The following is a 17,412-nucleotide window of genomic DNA, read 5'->3' as shown; positions in this document are numbered from 1 at the left end:
TAATTTCATTTTCAGTAAGTGTATTATTATTACCCCATTGTACAGTTGCTCTTCCATAAACTATATTTTTAATTAAAAATATAAAATATAAAAATAAGAACAATAATATTTTCATAGGTTTATACTTAAATAGCTCTAATATATAAGAAATTTGTGTCTTTTTTAAAAATTTATTTTTATAAAATATTATAATATTTCTAAAATTTTCAATTAAATTTATATTATAAATATATTTAAAAAAGAAAAAGAAAAAGAAAAAAAGTGAGCTCCTAAAGTAGGGCATGGATATGCCCTATTTCAATGACCCCATTGCTTGTGCAATGAGTAGTTGAGTAGTAAAGCTAGTACATTAAGTGGAACTTTGGTAAAGGAAATTAATTGAAGCTAAAGTGAAAGTAAATTGGCAAATTGGAAAGAAAAAACTTATAACTTACAATTGGAAACTAGAAGTTTTCAGTAAAGCTGTATTGACACCTCTTTTGCTCAATCTGTTAAAGAAGTTGTGCAAGGTCTAGGAATCTGGTTTATAATGTCCACTAGAATTGTTCACACTCTGAAACAATATATATACCTTTGGTCACAATCATTTGAAAATAAAAATCTCTTGCCTTTATCGGCTGCAGCAAGAATGTTGAATGTATGCAGAGGAGTCTTGTTGGTAACCATCTTTTTTCTGGAAGGAAGAGACGAATTTGTATAGAATAATAAGGATGCCTACCTCAGCAGCATATATCCCATTTGGATCCATTACAAACATGAATGTAGGAGAATAAGTTTCATGGACAGGAATGCCAGTTGCCTTATAGTCCACTTTCCCTTCTTGGATTATCACCTCAAATCTACCCCTTTCTTCCTGTTCGTCATGAAGAGGCCAATTTTAAGTGCATATTTGGATGAAACTTACTGGATCTAGATTCAACTTTTCTGTCACTTATAATATGAATTCTTCAACTTTAACCTAAGAACGATCTGATAAAAAGACTAGTTCGACCAGACACATTTATTCAAAATATGTGCAGAGGGGCGTATTTCATCAACCTGTGGCAATAGGGATTAAGAACCAGAAACTCTGAAAGTTAATCACAGCTTCAAGCCAGTAGCCACTTGAGAGTATCCAGACCTTTACCAATCTAGCAAGCCACTGATCTTATATAACAACTTACTAAAGAAGAACTTAGACTTTGGTGGCTTGCTTCACAGTTTGCCGCCACTTTGCCCGAACATCCATTCATCTGAGCTTTTCTCGTTTAAAAGAATTTAAACTTATATTGTTTAAGAATGTTCTAAGACTCTAAATTAGTCTTTAATTAATTAAAAGAATTTCTGTTATAACCTCGAATTGAAGGAATCGGGCTTGAAGATACTAGGCAGAAGAACCCTCATTGATATGCGTGTTGCCACCTTAGGAGGCCGAGTCCTTGACGAGGCCTTGCACAAAAACATACGTGTGTCATCCAAGCGAAGTGCCACTCTTCTTTCAGGTTGTAATCACCATCCATGGTTTGAGCAAGGAAACCAGAACCTTACACATATTCCCCAAATCCAAAACCTTCAAGAATCGGGCATCAGCGAAACAGGCAGCCAAGCCCAAACTCTACCAGCACATCGCAGAGACGACCACTGGCAGCTTGCCTCCAACAATATACACAGTGTTGTCCCTGCTTCGGTTATCTAAGACTCCTCGCTCCAAAAAACCCGACAGCGTCACCCAGTTTCCCGGCCTGAGAGTACGCAGCAAGCATTCCATTGCATGAAACTAAGTCCTTCCCAGGCATGGAGTCTTAAACCTCTTTAGCCCCCTGCAAATGCCCGTTCTTGGCATATGCTGACAGCATCAAATTCCAAGTGAGTTCTACAGCATCGAAGACCGAGCAAGCAACGGCCACATGTCCACATCTCCCATACATTTGATGTGAAGATTCGACAGAAAAGTCCCTTGGTGGCTGCTGGAAAAAACCCGACTTTGGATCAGCTTGGCTTGAGACAGGCTCCTGGAAGAAGTTATCAGCGCGATCATTCTTGCAGGCTTGGCTCTGCCGAGTCCAAGGAAGACATTCATACACGAAAACTTCACCAGGAGTTTAATCCCACTGGAACTACAACTTGCGCGGCCATGGAAACAAAGAGAGGAGAATCACCCATCATGCAAATCTTATAAATTGAAAAACGTCTATCATGTGAATGATAAGTACAGAAGCTATGCCAGTTTGGATCATCTTGGATCAATCGAGAGCACCGGGTGTGGATTTGCTCGTAGCGTCGCAGGCGGTGGATGAGAGCTGGCGATGGCGAGTAGCTTTCCGCCGATGGGTCTGTCGATTTGCGGCGATAGGACTGGAACTCTACGCGGCTCCGGCACTGGTGAGCATCGCCTTGCTCTGGAACGATGAGATCTCCCGAGATCTTGTCCGGGAAGTGATTCTGAGACAGCAAAACGTAGAGGAAGAAGAGACCAGTGGTGATCAGAGCGATGGATTTTGGGTTGGAGTAAGACGCCATTTTCGCGACTCTCTCCATTCTTCACGAAGGGAATGATCGTGCGCATAGTCATAACTCTGCTCGTGAAGCTTCCGTGCTTGGCTGGTTTGCATGTACACGTAAAACTCCGACTGCATCAAACAACGCGCTGGTCAACCCTGGAGGGTAATTATAAAATAAAGATCACCTTTAATTCCATATAAATTATTCTAATTAATAAAAATTTGTTACGCGGTTTTTTGCTGAATAGTAGTGTCATTCTTAATTATTTAAAATTTATAATTATAAGCATGTTTGTAATTTATAAACACAAGATTAATTTTATTGCATACTAGAAAGTGTTTAAGAAAGTTTATAAATTATAAACATGTTTAAACATTATAAATACAAAACTAATCTAAATGAATAAGAACCGTTAGATGGTAAAATATTTGAAAATATTTAAGCATATTTTAAATATATTCACTACCATCTCAATTCCTCTTCCCTTAAGCAAACCAAAATATATTAGCCGTTGGATCTTAAAATGGTCTTTTATAATGGTCAGTTTTTTACTGGTGAAGTTTTTAGTTTAATAAAAGTAATGACCTTTTCGCGATCATTAAACCTGTTGTGGGAAGCTAGGTTTTCTTAAAACCAAGCGAGAAAAAGGGGAAGACGTGATGGCGCTCGAGGATGGCGAATTTAGAGATGACGAGTGTGGCGAGCTTCTCAAGTGGTACATCAGACACGAGAAGTTGGGGCATGGAGGACAGGGCCAAGTCTACTTGCTGAGCGACGCAGCCCGCAACCGCCATAGGTACGCAGGAAAGATGTTTAAGTCGGAGAGTTGTGCCGAGAGGGAGACTAGGATCTTGGACAAGCTTCGCCCCATTCCTGGAGTTGTCTTCCTCCATGGGCTGAGGAGGGAGAGGAAGGTTGGCGGGCGTTGCTTTGGGACGATGGTCATAGAACTTTGTGGCCCTAGCCTGCGCGATCTAGCGATGAAAGGGCCACTGAGGGAGGAGGAGGTAGCCGAGATCGTTAAGGAGCTGGCTGAGACACTCAAGGGCGTCCACTCGAGTGGTGTTGTCCATCGCGATCTCAAGCTGGAGAACGTTTTCACCAAGCTGCAAGATGCAAGCACGATCAGGCCAGTGATTGGGGATTTTGGAGTGGCGACCGACGATGCCAGAGAGATGAGCCAGAGCTGCGGGACTGAGAAGTACATGGCTCCCGAGCTTATCTTTGTCGAGAGATATGGGCTGTCTTACACCAAGGCGGTGGATGTTTGGGGGCTTGGAGTGATCGCATACGAACTCCTCAAGGGCTACAACCGATCGAACCTGGAGATGCATTTGCTGCGCGAGGGGGAGTTCCAGTGGCCTGCCAATCTGTCGCCAGAGGCGAAAAATCTGATTATGGGCATGCTGGATTTGGATCCCAGGAAGAGATTGACACTAGACCAAGTGATCAATCATCCTTGGATTCTAGATAACTGTAGCACCACACGGGCTACAGCCAATATCACAAGTTGTTGTGGAGGGAAGAGAAGCACTCCACACTCTAGCCATCCAGCTGTGAAGAAACTTAGGGTGGCTTAGTCAAAACTTCTACACCAAAGCTCATCTAAGGGAGAAGACAAATATAGATGAAGCACCGTTACCTTGTGTGAGTAGAGAGCTCTTCGGGTATGAAGCTCATTCTAAGGTTGATGTGATATAGCTAATTTCATAGGCAAACTGGCTAAAGCTTGTAGTATCAACGAACTAGCTTTTGTCACTTGGACTCCATGTATTAAAAATCTTTCCCTACCATATTGTCCTTGGTTAACCGTATTATAGCTAGAATTTTATTATGCTTTTCATGCTCAATAAAAATAAATTATATTAAATAAAGCTATTCAACAATAGCTTATACAAAGAATTCCAAAAACATTTAATAAAAGTTCCAATCATGGTTTTGATGCCTTTCACTCACTCTAATAGAGATTTGGTAAAAAATGATGGAAGTATTAAATTTTAAGTTGGATTGTTCTACATGGCAAGGAATGATGGAAGCATTAGATCTGAATATGATATTCCACTTAGAGCACAACAAAAGAGAAAAGACCTTGCATGCAATTTAATTCATTCTTGGTCCCTCTAATTTTCATTTGGATACTTGGACTTAATAAGGTTTTACATGACTAATATAAAATACAACTTAATAAGTATTATTTTAAACAACCAAAATGATTAGTAGATTTTGTTTCCCACCAAATAGCATTTGGACTATTAGCCTCATAAATTACTAAGTTGCAATTATTTAATAAACTCAGATAAGTAAGAAATATACAATCTGGTTGATTATAACAATAATGATCAATTGACCACATTTTTATTTTCTTGTCAGTATATAATACCAAATTCCCATCTTTTTGAAGATCAAGCTTACATTGACCAATAAAATCAAATGTGATATCAGATTTCCATAGTAAATGGTTTCCTGAATAAAGTGAAACTTTACAACTTATTTCTATTAATAACACATTTTTGCGATTTGGGGATACCAAAAATTGGCCTGTATATAACACATGGTCTGAAAAACCAGCATTTAAAGTAGTTAAGGTAGTATCACAATTATCATATGAAAGATAAGATGTAAACAAATTATTAACTTTACTTAAGGTTAGTCTCCACCAAAATACTACTGAATATTGAATTATATAATTTTGAGATATAATTTTGCATACATCAGATTTTGCTGCAATCATTGTAGTACTATATGTATTGATTAAGTACTTAACAGCTTCTTTGATTCTCATGCCAATAATTGTATTTTCAGTTTGACCAGTTGAACAATATGGTGGCTCTCCATCCACACGCTCAATTCTTACAGCAAATACACCCCTACCAATATTTAAAACAGTTAAATTCTTAAAATTTCTTGAATATGAATGATAATTTTTAATGTGAGTTAAAAGATCTAAAAATCCATTATTAATTATAAGGTTAATTTCATTTTCAGTAAGTGTGTTATTATTACCCCATTCTACAGTTGCTCTTCCATAAACTATATTTTTAATTAAAAATAGAAAATTTAAAAATAAAAACAATAATATTTTCATAGGTTTATACTCTAATATATGAGAAATTTATGTCTTTTGTTAAAAAATATTTATATAAAAATATTATAACTATATATATATAAAAGAAAAAGGAAAAGGAAAAAGTGAGCTCCTAAAGTAGGCATGGATATTCCCTATTTCAATGACCAAAAGTCTAATATAGTTTCATAGAATATACTGCTTAGTTTAAATCTATTTAGCCTAATTGTAATCATGAGCTAAATCCAAGTAGGGTTAAGGAGCTTAGTCATTGGATTAAGAATATATGCTAGAATATGCTTTTTCAATTCAATAGTCGTGTTTTCACACTCTGAAACAATATAGATACCTTTGGTCACAATCATTTGAAAATAAAAAATCTCTTGCCTTTATCATTCAAGTTTTGTAGCAGCTGGAGCCATAAGAGCAGCAGGAATGTTGAATGTATGCAGAGGAGTCTTGCTGGTAACCATCTTTTTTCTGGAAGGAAGAGACGAATTTGTATAGAATAATAGGGATGCCTTCCTCAGCAGCATATATCCCATTTGGATCCATTACAAACAAGAATGTAGGAGAATAAGTTTCATGGACAGGAATGCCAGTTGCCTTATAGACCAGTTTCCCTTCTTGGATTATCACCTCAGAATCTACCCCTTTCTTCCTGTTTGTCATGAAGAGGCCAATTTTACGTGCATATTTGGATGAAACTTACTGGATCTAGATTCAACTTTTCTGTCACTTATAATATGACTTCTTCAACTTTAACCTAAGAACGATCTGAAAAAAGACTTGTCCAACCAGCCACATTTATTCAAAGTATGTGCAGAGGGGCGTATTTCATCAACCTGTGGCAATAGGGATTAAGAACCAGAAACTCTGAAAGCTAATCACAGCTTCAAGCCAGTAGCCGCTTGAGAGTATCCAGACCTTTACCCATTGATCTTATATAACAACTCACTAGAGAAGAACTTAGACCTTGGTGGCTTGCTTCACAGCTTGCCGCCACTTTGCCCGAACATCCATTTGTCTGAGCTTTTCTCGTTAAAAGGATTTAAACTTATATTGTTCTAAGACTCTAAATTAGTCCTTAATTAATTAAAAGAATTTCTGTTTATAACCTCGAATTAAAGGAATCGGGCTTGAACATACTAGGCAGAAGAACCCTCATTGATATGCGTGTTGCCACCTTAGGATGCTGAGTCCTTGACAAGACCTTGCACAAAAACATACGTGTGCCATCCAAGCGAAGTGCCACTCTTCTTTCAGGTTGTAATCACCATCCATGGTTTGAGCAAGGAAACCAGAACCTTACACATATTCCAGAATTGGGCATCAGCGAAACAGGCAGCCAAGCCTAAACTCAACCAGCACATCGCAGAGACGACCACTGGCAGCTTGCCTCCAACAATATACACAGTGTTGTCCCTGCTTCGGTTAGCTAAGACTCTTCACTCGAAAAAACTCGACAGCATCACCCAGTTTCCCGGCCTGAGAGTACGCAGCAAGCATTCCATTGCATGAAACTAAGTCCTTCCCAGGCATGGAGTCGTAAACCTCTTTAGCCCTCTGCAAATGCCCGTTCTTGGCATATGCTGACAGCATCAAATTCCAAGTGAGTTCTACAGCATCGAAGACCGAGCGAGAGACAGCCACACGTTCACATCTCCCATACATTTGATGTGAAGATTCGACAGAAAAGTCCCTTGGTGGCTGCTGAAAGAAACCCAACTTTGGATCAGCTTGGCTTGAGACAGGCTCCTGGAAGAAGTTATCAACGCGATCATTCTTGCAGGCTTGGCACTGCCGAGTCCAAAGAAGACATTCATACACGAAAACTTCACCAGGAGTTTGAACTACAACTTGCACGGCCATGGAAACAAAAAGAGGAGAATCACCCATCATGCAAATCTTATAAATTGAAAAACGTCTATCATGTGAATGATAAGTACAGAAGCTATGCCATTTCTTGCTATAAATTTATCCTCGCACATCTTAATCGTGGATTCTTTTACCAAGCTCAGGGATTAACCGGGTTGAGGCCCTGGCTTATGTGGGCTGGGTCTGGATCAGGTGGGGATGTTTGCTCCAAGGCAAGAACTATGGATCCTTGCTTCTTTTCGTTTCGGGAGTCTAACTGCGATTATGGAGATGTCAAGCTATAGCGCCTGGTGTTTGCTGCTGCCCACCAAGAACAATCCCGGAACGAAGTAGACGTTTGACCGGCGAAACAGCCATGCCATTGGAAGAGTTTTTGCTGCTCCTTGCAGAAGAATTTCGATCGTCCGAGTTCCTGGCTCCCTGGAGAGCCGATTATTCACAGTCAACGATTCATCACGCCCGGATCTTCTAAGCACTGTCACGATTTCGCGAACTCGATCAAGTTATCTGTCCGTGGACTACACCTCTTTGGGAATGGCTCGCGAAACAATCGATCCATGTTTTCTGTGGACGAATCTCTCGCGATGAGAAAAACTCTGTTCATGAGCATAGCATAGAGAAAAGTGGAAGCAATCGCCAGCATCTTGTTTCCCAGGCTCGCGATCCAAATGGCGCTATCCACACCACGAATTGGGAGTCGCCGTGATCGCCGTTTGGGTCATCTTGGATCAATCGAGAGCACCGGGCGTGGATTTGCTCGTAACGTCGCGGTGGATGAGAGCTGGAGATGGCGAGTAGCTTTCCGCCGATGGGTCTGAGGATTTGCGGCGATAGAACTGGAACTCTAGCCGCTGCGAGCATCGCCTTGCTCTGGAACGATGAGATCCTCCGCGACCTTGTCCGGGAAGTAATTCTGAGACAGCAAAACGTAGAGGAAGAACAGACCAGTGGTGTGTGAAGAGGATGCTAGACAAGGACGAGGGTCTTATGGGTTATGGAGGGAATGTGCGATGAGAAAGGTGGTGGATTCGAGGATTGAGTATCTCTCGAGGGAGCCGAGGTAAAGAGGAACTATTTGTTGCCACTGATGAAGGTGGTTTTTATGGAAATCCCCGGAACCAGTGGCGCTTGGATGAAGTGGGACTGTGGGAGAGCACTGCATTTGGGGAGGAGATGGAACATCCCCAAGGACTGAAAGACAGGCTTACGTGCAGGGAATTTAAAAAATCAAGTGTTGTAAAATGCCCACTAAGGGCATTACATGGAATTTGTGAATCTTCTTTGCTTTACAATGAGCTGTAACTGCAGTTACACATCTGAGGATTCAAATCGCTTTGAAGTTGATTATACCCTTTACATAATGTTGTTGAGGATATAGAAAAATAGTAACATGCGGACTTTAATTTTTGATGACCGGTTGATAACACAGCCCACAACGTTCGCAGAAAAGATGGTTAAGCGTGAGAGTGGCCCCAAGAGGGAACAAGGATCTTGTCCAAGCTTTGCTCCAATCTCTCTCCAGGGGCTGAAAAGGGAGAAAGGGAGAAGAAGGTTGGCGGGTGTTGCTTTGGGACGATAGTCATGGAGCTATGTGGCCCTAGCCTGTGGGATCAAGCGATGAAAGGGCCACTGAGCGAGAAGGAGGTAGCCGAGATTCTGAAGAAGCTGGCCGAGACACTCAGTCGAAGGGTGTTGCCCATCGCGACCTCAAGCTGGAGAACGTTTTCACCAAGCTGCAAGATGCAAGCATAGACGAACCACTGATTGGTGGATTTGGAGTGGTAACCGACGATCCAAGAGAGATGAGCCAGTGCTGTGGGACAAAGAAGTACATGGCTCCTGAGAATATCTTCATCGAGAGATACAGGAGATTGTCATACACAAAGGCAGTGGATGTTTGGGGGCTTGGAGTGATGGCATACGAGCTTCTCAAAGGCTACAAGTGATCGAACCTGGAGTTCCAGTGGCTTGTCAATATGTAGCCGGAGGTGTAAAATCTGATTATGGAGGAAAAGATTGACACTAGATCAAGTGATCAATCATTCTTAAATTCTAGAGAACTATAGCACCACACAATCTACTGCCGATATCAAAATGTGTTGTGGAGTGAGAATCACATCAACTTAGTGGCTTAGTAGAAAATTCTTAAGCTCATCTATAAACAAGCTTCGATATGAAAAGATGTTTAAATTAAAATGGATTGTCTTAAATTTTTGTTGTAGCTCGCCTGCAACAACTAATCCTTGCTTCTCTCTGTGCCTGGCAATGGGCCTGGCAATGGTGTAACTTGTCATCATGCCCAGTCCTTCGAAAGAGATCACCTTTAATTCCATATAAATTATTCTAATTAATAAAAAATATTAGCCGTTGGATCTTAAAATGGTCTTTTACAATGGTCAGCTTTTTACTGGTGAAGTTTTTAGTTTAATAAAACTAATGACTTTTCGCGATCATTAAACCTGTTGTGGGAAGCTAGGTTTTCTTAAAACCAAGCGAAAAAAGGGAAGACGTGTAAATTGGGTCTAGCAAAATGCCAGTTTGTCGGGCTATACTCTTGCAAGCACCGATCTCCCCTCCAAAAATCTTTTCAAACCTGTGCTATCATACTATTATACTGTAGCTCGCAAGCTTATATATAAATCATACCTGCGTACTCGTTTCCTCTCCTCCCAAACAAGAGGTAAACTCAAAGCCTCTGCCAACTGATCGCAGCGAAACTGCTGAAGAAAATCAGTGACAAGGTTCTTCGTTTGTCTCTCGTAGTAGTCGCGAGAACCGGAGAGCATTACACCAACAATCTCCCACTGGTGAAGGCTGGAAGAAAGGATATATACCACCAAAAGGATTTAAACTCGAGCATACCCGAGCAACGCGATTCCTAGAGCCAGGCCAATGGCGGATGTTCCAGTGCCAGAATCGACCACGATTTTGATCTTGTCATGTCGTTCGAAGACTTCATTTTCGCTTAGCCATCTCACAAGTCTTATAAAGCCTGATCTTAGAACGCACGGAGAAAAGATTAGAGATACAAACATATCAAGGTTGAAAATCACTCACCGAGAAGTGCTAGACCACTCGCACCACCTTCTCCAAGCACGGCCCATTTTCTTCTTCCTCTTCCGGGTTCAAGCAATTTAGAATTTTCTGAAGGAGTGATTGTTTCTCTGGTGATAGAGTTGCCATTCAACCAAAGAACTGGTTCTTCAGAACAAGCAACACGTTCCATATGCGAGCTTAACATTTTTTGTCGATCGGCATACTCGGTTCTTGGAACATACACCACGTTTCCATAAACCTCCGATATCAAGTTATATCCAGTCGTGACTTCAAGTTTTTCACCTCGTAGCAGCAAATGACCCATGCTAAGCACACGCCACAGCTGAGCTGAGAAAACACGTTAGATAGAAAAGAAGAAGTATAAAACCAGAGAATTCTTAGTCTTCTTTTCGTACCTACAGCAGCAGCATGACAGCCTCCACAAGTCACCTGATAGACATTGAAATCGCTTCAAAGGAAGAAAAGAAAGAACAAAAAACAAGCAGAGTACGTACCACATCAGTGATTTCCTCGTCCTTGAGGAACGGGACCACAGCGTCGAGCTTTCTGATTTTGTTTCCACCGAGCGTCGGGTGCAGCAAGTCGTCTCGAATCACACGGAACTTGCGCGGCTCCTTCTCCGTCTTGCTTGTCACATTTTTGCAGAAATCAAACTTGCTCAAGTTTTGAAAGCTGCACTCACAACCTTTCAAAGCAAACCCAACAGTGTCAATTCTGCTGCAAGGCGTTTCCAGACACTCCTCTTTGCAGCAATGCGTCCAGAGAAGACATGTCCAGAATTCTAAAGCCCTAATGAGCCTTGGCCCGGTTTCAAGGGACGCCAAGGAAGTGATACAATTATGCCAGTGAACCAAGTCCACAAAGTTACCATACATTGGAATGGGCCGCCTGAGTTTAAGGCCACCTCCAGGCATAAGAGCAACTGTGAGCAGGTATGACTGCGATTTTTGGTACACCATCTCATTTACGGTCCCAAGAGCGTGAGTAAGTTGATTTTAGAGCAGTGGCTTGCAGTTTCCACCAGATGGCATCAAGGAAAGATTGGCTGAACTCTTATTAATTAACCACTGCCGAGCTCAATCTTCTCTACAGGGACAAGTAAGCGCACTCGTTTCTTCAAATGTTAACTAGAACGGAGGAAGCTACGTTTTTGCTCATAACACCAAATACAACACGGAGATCCCAAGTTACAGGCGTCAAATTTATTTATCGCATGCATATTCTTGGATAAGCAACTCTATTCCGTTTGACGAGGTTCTGGGATACAGTGATTTGTAATTCGTGCAATCGCCAATCCAGAAGATGGAAGAGGCAGTGTAGGTTGTCGAGGAGCACAAGAGGCAGCAGCCAAGAGCTGAGAAGTTCCACTTCTTTGTTGATGGAAGCGAGGAGCTTCATGAGTCTGAAAACCATCTGGTTCCCTACGGAAGCTTCTACTTAGTGGTGCGAGGGTCTGGTGGCGTACGAGTGCAAACCCGACCTTGCTCGTTATAGAGAAAGTGACGCTACCACCTTCCGCTACAAGGATGGGGGATTCAGCAAGGTAAACAAAGAGTTTTGGATCTGATTCGACGTGATCACTTGAGAAATATGCAGCTGGCTGTTTTCTTGGACGCCTGAAGTTCAAGAATCGACCATCGAGGATATCAGAGTTGACAGCACAAGAAGAGGCTTTCATGCACTACTTCGTCATGCGCTCGCGAGATTGCTGCAAAATTGTAAACCAAGACCACATTGCTATGCTCGTAATGAATGCCGTCCGGAACCGGAGGAGCATGTGAGAGAGTGGAGCAGTCGATGATCGTGCGAAGAACAAAGTCGTGAGGAATTTTTCGCTGCATGAAGAGGTGGCTCGAGTGTGAGAGAGGGCTCAGTGACACAAGCTCCAACCTAGTGGGGAATGCGAGACCGACAAGGACATGGCGAAGTTGGACATGACTTACATCCCAGGTACCTTTCAACCAAGTCTAAGCTTGCTCTGTTACCAAGCACGCAAGACGCTTCTGCTAGTTGGCATTTGTTTTTCGTGTATTGTGATGCCCCATTCCAAGGCTGTTAGATTTGTAGATTCTATTGGCACTTGCCAGGCACGTTCAGTCGTGAGTATCAGGAAAGAAAGGCATTGTATCAATGAGTTCTTTACAGGATCTATCATATCCTCCACGAGCAAACAAGGAGATGATACAACCATATTGTTGCTTGCCAGGCGTTACTAAGTAGTCTGTTATCATTGATTTAAACAGAAAAAGTGAATCGTCAACCTCACCGCTATGGCTCAAAGCAATCAATGCAGAGGTAAAAGATACATCATCCAGCTTGACACCATCAGCAACACAGTTTCTAAAGAGCTCCAAGGATTGTGCAGTTTGCCCATTTAAAGCATACATTCCAATTACTACATTCCAAGAAACCAGATTTTGCTCGGGCAAGGTTGAGAAAAACGCCTTTCCAGTAGTAGTATGCTCATTTTGAGCATATGACACAAGTAGAGTGTTCCACGAAATAGAGTTCCTGTGTCTCATTTTCTGGAAGAGCAAGAGGGCATCCTCGATGTATCCATGCTGAGAGTAAGCTGCCATCAGAGTGTTGTAAGAGACAATATTGTGGGAAGGCATCAAATCAAACAGGCACTTTGAGTCTTCTAAATGCCTGTGTTGGGAATGTCCTGAAAACATAGCATTCCATGCGATTAGATCTCGCTCAGGCATCTTCTCAAACAACACCTTCGCTTCCTCCACATTTCCTTGATAATTTCTGGAATATAATAAAGAGGTCCAAGCGACAATGTCCCACTCGGGCATGGCATCAAAATGATGTTTTGCATTGTCCGGATGACCGTTTTGGGCATATGCCGAAAGCATAGAGTTCCAAATAAAAAGAGACCTGTATGGCATGCTATCAAACAAAAGCTTTGCATCGTCAACCTTGCCCTGTACAGTGTAGGCACTTAGCATGGCGACGTGTGAAAAGGAATCTTTCTCAGGAAGTAGTGTTTCGTACATTACTTTAGCAAGACCATGATGCCCGCCTGAGACATATGCCGGAAGCATGAAATTGAAAGACATTTGGTCCCACTCGGGCATTTTGTCAAATAATCTCTTTGTCTCGTCAAGATCCCCATCAAGAGCAAATGATCGGAGAACGCAGTTCCAAGAGCTAAGATTCCGGGCACACATCCAACTGAGCATCTCCTTGGCATTGAACGAGCTCCCACTGTCACAAAATGCCGCTAGCATTGCATTCATTGACACAAGGTCCCATTCCTCCATTCCATCAAATACCATCTTTGCTGGCTCAAGTTTCCCATTTTCAGAAAAGGCATTCAAGAGTGCCGTGTCTGAGATTATATCCTTGTTTGGAATTTGGTCGTAAAGCTTGATGATCTCGTAAAGATGCCCAATTGGAGTATATGCAGCAAGGAGTGTATTCCACGAGATAATGCTTGGATTGGGAATTTTAGCAAAGAATTCCTTTGCTTCGTCAAAGAGACCTTGAGCGGCTAAAGCGCTTAGAATTAAGTTGTATGACACCAAATTTTTTCTTGGCATCCTTTCTAACAAGGACAACGCTTCTCGCAAATTCCCGCTTTGAATATATGCTGCTAGCATAGAGTTCCACGAAATTGTGTCTCGCTCAGGCATTTCTTCAAACACAATTCTTGCTTCGTCAAGTTGACCATGATGCGAGTAGACTGATAGCATTGAATTCCAGGAAACCAATTTTTTCTCTTGCAAGTAATCAAATATCTTTCTCGCTTTCTAAATATGCCCAGCTTTACCATCATCGTATTGTGAGAAACCACGTCTTTTTCTTCCATTCCATCAAAAAACATGTCCACCACCTCAATCTCTTCATTTTGTGATATAGCGGCTAGCATTGTGTTCCACGAAACTAGATTCTTCCTCAGCATGTCGAGATGTCAGTCTCGATCAGCTGACGTGGCATGTCCACGTGGTCATGAGTCATGTCCCTTGAGTCATGTAAAAAGAGTCGGAACACAATGAACGAGCTCATGAGTGTTATGTCCATCCCTTTTTACACCACAACATGGTATCGGATTTCGGGGACGATCCTGGTTGGTTGATTTGACGTTGCTGTCATGGCCGCTTCAACCCCACCACCTCCGCCGCCCCCACCACCACCGCCGCCGCCGCCGCCGCCGCCGCCACCGGTTGCTGCTCAAGTTCTCGTGGCTTCCACAGAGAAGGTGGAGAAATTCAATGGCACGAATTTCTTCACATGGGCGACAAGAATCAGGCTGATCCTCTCTGCGAAACGAGCGTGGAACATCGTTGATGGGACTGAGCCTCGTCCCGCTGAGCAGACGCTACAATCAGATTGGGATTTTCGCAATCAGCAAGCCATCACCGTCATTGGCTTGGGATTGAGCGATGAATTCTTGCCGCTGATTGATCTCACCAAGACCGCTGCTGAAATCTGGACGTCGCTTCGCACGATCTTCGTGGCCCAAGCCGCAAATTCTTCCATGTTGCTGAATCAACAATTCTTGGCGCTTCACATGGAAACGGGTGAAACCATTGCTGTGTACGTGGGACGGATTCGAGGGCTAATGGCTGAATTGACTGGTGCTGGGTCTCCTGTCACGGACGATCGCGCCAGGGCGTTGCTGCTTGCAACCGTCACGCCTGCGTTTAGCACGCTCGCATCTGTTCTATCTCACATGGCCATGAACTTTGATCAAGTCGTGGGTGCCCTAATTGAAGAGGAACGCAAGATGAAGGGGAAGAAAGAAGCGATGCCCTCTGCCAAATCTTCCTTGCTTTATGCTGGCGCTGCGGGAGGATCATCCTCGTCCTCTCAAGCTCAGCCGAACGACACTGGTTTTCGTGGCATTTGTCACTATTGCCACAAACCTGGACAATTGGCGAGGGATTGCAAGAAGAAGAAAGCTGATCGTGCTAAAGCTGCCAAGAACAAAGACAAAGGAAACAAAGACAAGGGCTCTGGGACTCCTCGTAAGCTCTTGATGGCTCGCTCTGCAAGCAGCAGCCACCAGCCCGTGCTCGGACCAGAGCTGTGGCTGGATTCTGGAGCGTCATTCCATATGACGCCCATGGCTTCCTTGTTTTTTGACTACCAAGAACCGTGTGAGAGTGACGCCGTGGGACTCGGTGACTCCTCTGCTCACGACGTACTAGGCAAAGGAACAATCAGGGTTCAGCTCTCTTCTGGAGAAATCCGGGAGATCTATCCTGTGTCTTATGTTCCGGGACTTACACACACGCTGCTGTCGATTGGAACTGCTGCTCAAGTAGGCTTCGATACTCTGTTCACAGCACAGGGAGCGTTCGTGCTGGATGCCGAGACTGGAGATAAGGTCGCTTTTGGAGTTCCAGTTGATACGCTCTACCGCCTGGATGCTCACGTGATCCTTCCACCTGTGGCACTGATGGCTCGGGTTCCACCGACACTTGCAACCTGGCACCAGCGCCTTGGTCACGTGAACGAGCAACAGCTAAAAAAGGTGGATGTTCCTGTGGCGCCTGGGAGCACGCTGCCCTTCTGCGAAGCTTGTGTTGGTGGAAAACACCACGTTTTTCCTTTTCCACAGATTTCTCATTCTCGAGCAAGTTCTGTTCTTGAGTTGGTACACTCGGACGTTTGTTCGATTATGGTTGAATCTTTGGGAGGCAAACGTTACGTAGTCACCTTCCTGGATGATTACACGCGGTACCTGATCGTGTACCTGCTGGCTCATAAGTCAGAAGTGTTCTCCTGTTTTAGCCAATACAAGAACCCCGGACCTGGACATTGGCAAGCTGTGAAGCGGATTTTCCGCTACGTTCGAGGTACCTTGCATTTGCAGCTTCACTATGGCGCTGCTGTGTCACAGGAACTTCATGGGTACTCGGATGCGGACTGGGCGGGCGACCAGGACTCAAGGCGCTCTACCTCCGGGTATACGTTCTTGCTCCATGGGGCTGCTGTGTCCTGGAGCAGTAAGCGCCAGCCGCTGGTGGCTCTATCCTCGACGGAGGCAGAGTACATTGCCCTAACCGCTGCCAGCAAAGAAGCGATTTGGTTGACCCAGTTCTGCCGTGACCTGCCCCAGATTCCTGCTTGCACCGGACCTATGGTGCTGTTCTCGGACAACCAAAGTGCTCTTGCACTGGCCGCCAATCCGCGCTTCCATTCTCGGACGAAACACATCGAGATTCGTTTCCACTACGTGCGGGAACAAGTCCAAAATGGAAAGTTGTTGCTGGAATATTGCCCCACCGAGGCAATGGTGGCTGATATACTCACGAAGGCTTTGGCTCGAGACTCCTTTGAACGCCATCGCGCTGCACTGGGAGTCTGCTCTCCATCTGTTTCGGCTGAGTGGGAGGGGTAGTCCATCCTCTCAGCTGATCGAGCCAGAGTGGGAGTGTCGAGATGTCAGTCTCGATCAGCTGACGTGGCATGTCCACGTGGTCATGAGTCGTGTCCCTTGAGTCATGTAAAAAAAGTCGGAACACAATGAACGAGCTCATGAGTGTTATGTCCATCCCTTTTTACACCACAACACAGCATGTCGCTGAAAATCTTCCTGGCTCCTCTCAAATCTCTGGCCCTCGTAAAAGCTGCAAGAACGGTGTTCCACGACACCAAATCCTTCTCTTACATCGTTCGAAAAAACTCGACAGCGTCACCCAGTTTCCCGGCCTGCGAGTACGCAGCAAGCATTCCATTGCATGAAACCAAGTCCTTCCCAGGCATGGAGTCGTAAACCTCTTTAGCCCTCTGCAAATGCCCGTTCTTGGTATAAGCTGACAGCATCAAGTTCCAAGTGAAGGAGTTCTTGGCGACCACAGCATCGAAGACTGAGCGAGCATCGGCCACACTTCCACATCTCCCATACATTTGAATGAGAAGATTCGAAAGATAAGTCCCTCGGTGGCTGCTGGAAGAAACCCGACTGTGGATCTGCT

The 17,412-nt window shown here is 43.7% G+C and overlaps 3 protein-coding genes across 3 annotated transcripts; 1 reads left to right on the top strand and 2 right to left on the bottom strand.

The window, feature by feature from the left end:
* The first annotated feature begins 3,140 nt into the window (after window positions 1–3,140).
* On the top strand, window positions 3,141–4,061 carry LOC9638884 (calcium/calmodulin-dependent protein kinase type 1). Its single transcript, XM_002988588.2, has one exon. The coding sequence runs from the start codon at window positions 3,141–3,143 to the stop codon at window positions 4,059–4,061; it is 921 nt and encodes a 306-aa protein (XP_002988634.2).
* A 5,834-nt stretch (window positions 4,062–9,895) lies between these two features.
* On the bottom strand, window positions 9,896–11,439 carry LOC9638338 (D-cysteine desulfhydrase 2, mitochondrial). Its single transcript, XM_024662362.1, has 6 exons — window positions 10,975–11,439; window positions 10,876–10,909; window positions 10,481–10,807; window positions 10,286–10,415; window positions 10,070–10,237; window positions 9,896–10,016 (listed from the first exon to the last, which is right to left on the bottom strand). The coding sequence occupies exons 1-6, from the start codon at window positions 11,437–11,439 to the stop codon at window positions 9,896–9,898; spliced, it is 1,245 nt and encodes a 414-aa protein (XP_024518130.1).
* Window positions 11,440–12,573: 1,134 nt separating this feature from the next.
* On the bottom strand, window positions 12,574–14,181 carry LOC9638883 (pentatricopeptide repeat-containing protein At4g02750). The gene has a single exon (XM_002988494.2). The coding sequence runs from the start codon at window positions 14,179–14,181 to the stop codon at window positions 12,574–12,576; it is 1,608 nt and encodes a 535-aa protein (XP_002988540.2).
* Between the last annotated feature and the right edge of the window lie 3,231 nt (window positions 14,182–17,412).

Source organism: Selaginella moellendorffii, unplaced genomic scaffold (genome assembly GCF_000143415.4).
Source record: "Selaginella moellendorffii unplaced genomic scaffold, v1.0 SELMOscaffold_89, whole genome shotgun sequence".
Lineage (NCBI taxonomy): Eukaryota > Viridiplantae > Streptophyta > Lycopodiopsida > Selaginellales > Selaginellaceae > Selaginella > Selaginella moellendorffii.
The sequence above is the reverse complement of the archived record's forward strand: the minus strand, read 5'-3'. Positions and strand labels throughout refer to the sequence as shown.

What these genes read in the sequence shown, in the direction of transcription:
- LOC9638884 (XM_002988588.2), top strand. Translation starts at nt 3,141, where the DNA reads ATGGCGCTCGAGGATGGCGAATTTAGAGATGACGAGTGTGGCGAGCTT.
- LOC9638338 (XM_024662362.1), bottom strand. Translation starts at nt 11,439, where the DNA reads ATGGTGTACCAAAAATCGCAGTCATACCTGCTCACAGTTGCTCTTATG. An exon ending in CTGTCATGCTGCTGCTGTAG is followed by an intron (nt 10,808 to 10,875) that starts GTACGAAAAGAA and finishes GTGTTTTCTCAG; the next exon opens with CTCAGCTGTGGCGTGTGCTT. An exon ending in GAGAGGAAACGAGTACGCAG is followed by an intron (nt 10,017 to 10,069) that starts GTATGATTTATA and finishes ATGATAGCACAG; the next exon opens with GTTTGAAAAGATTTTTGGAG.
- LOC9638883 (XM_002988494.2), bottom strand. Translation starts at nt 14,181, where the DNA reads ATGCTATCAGTCTACTCGCATCATGGTCAACTTGACGAAGCAAGAATT.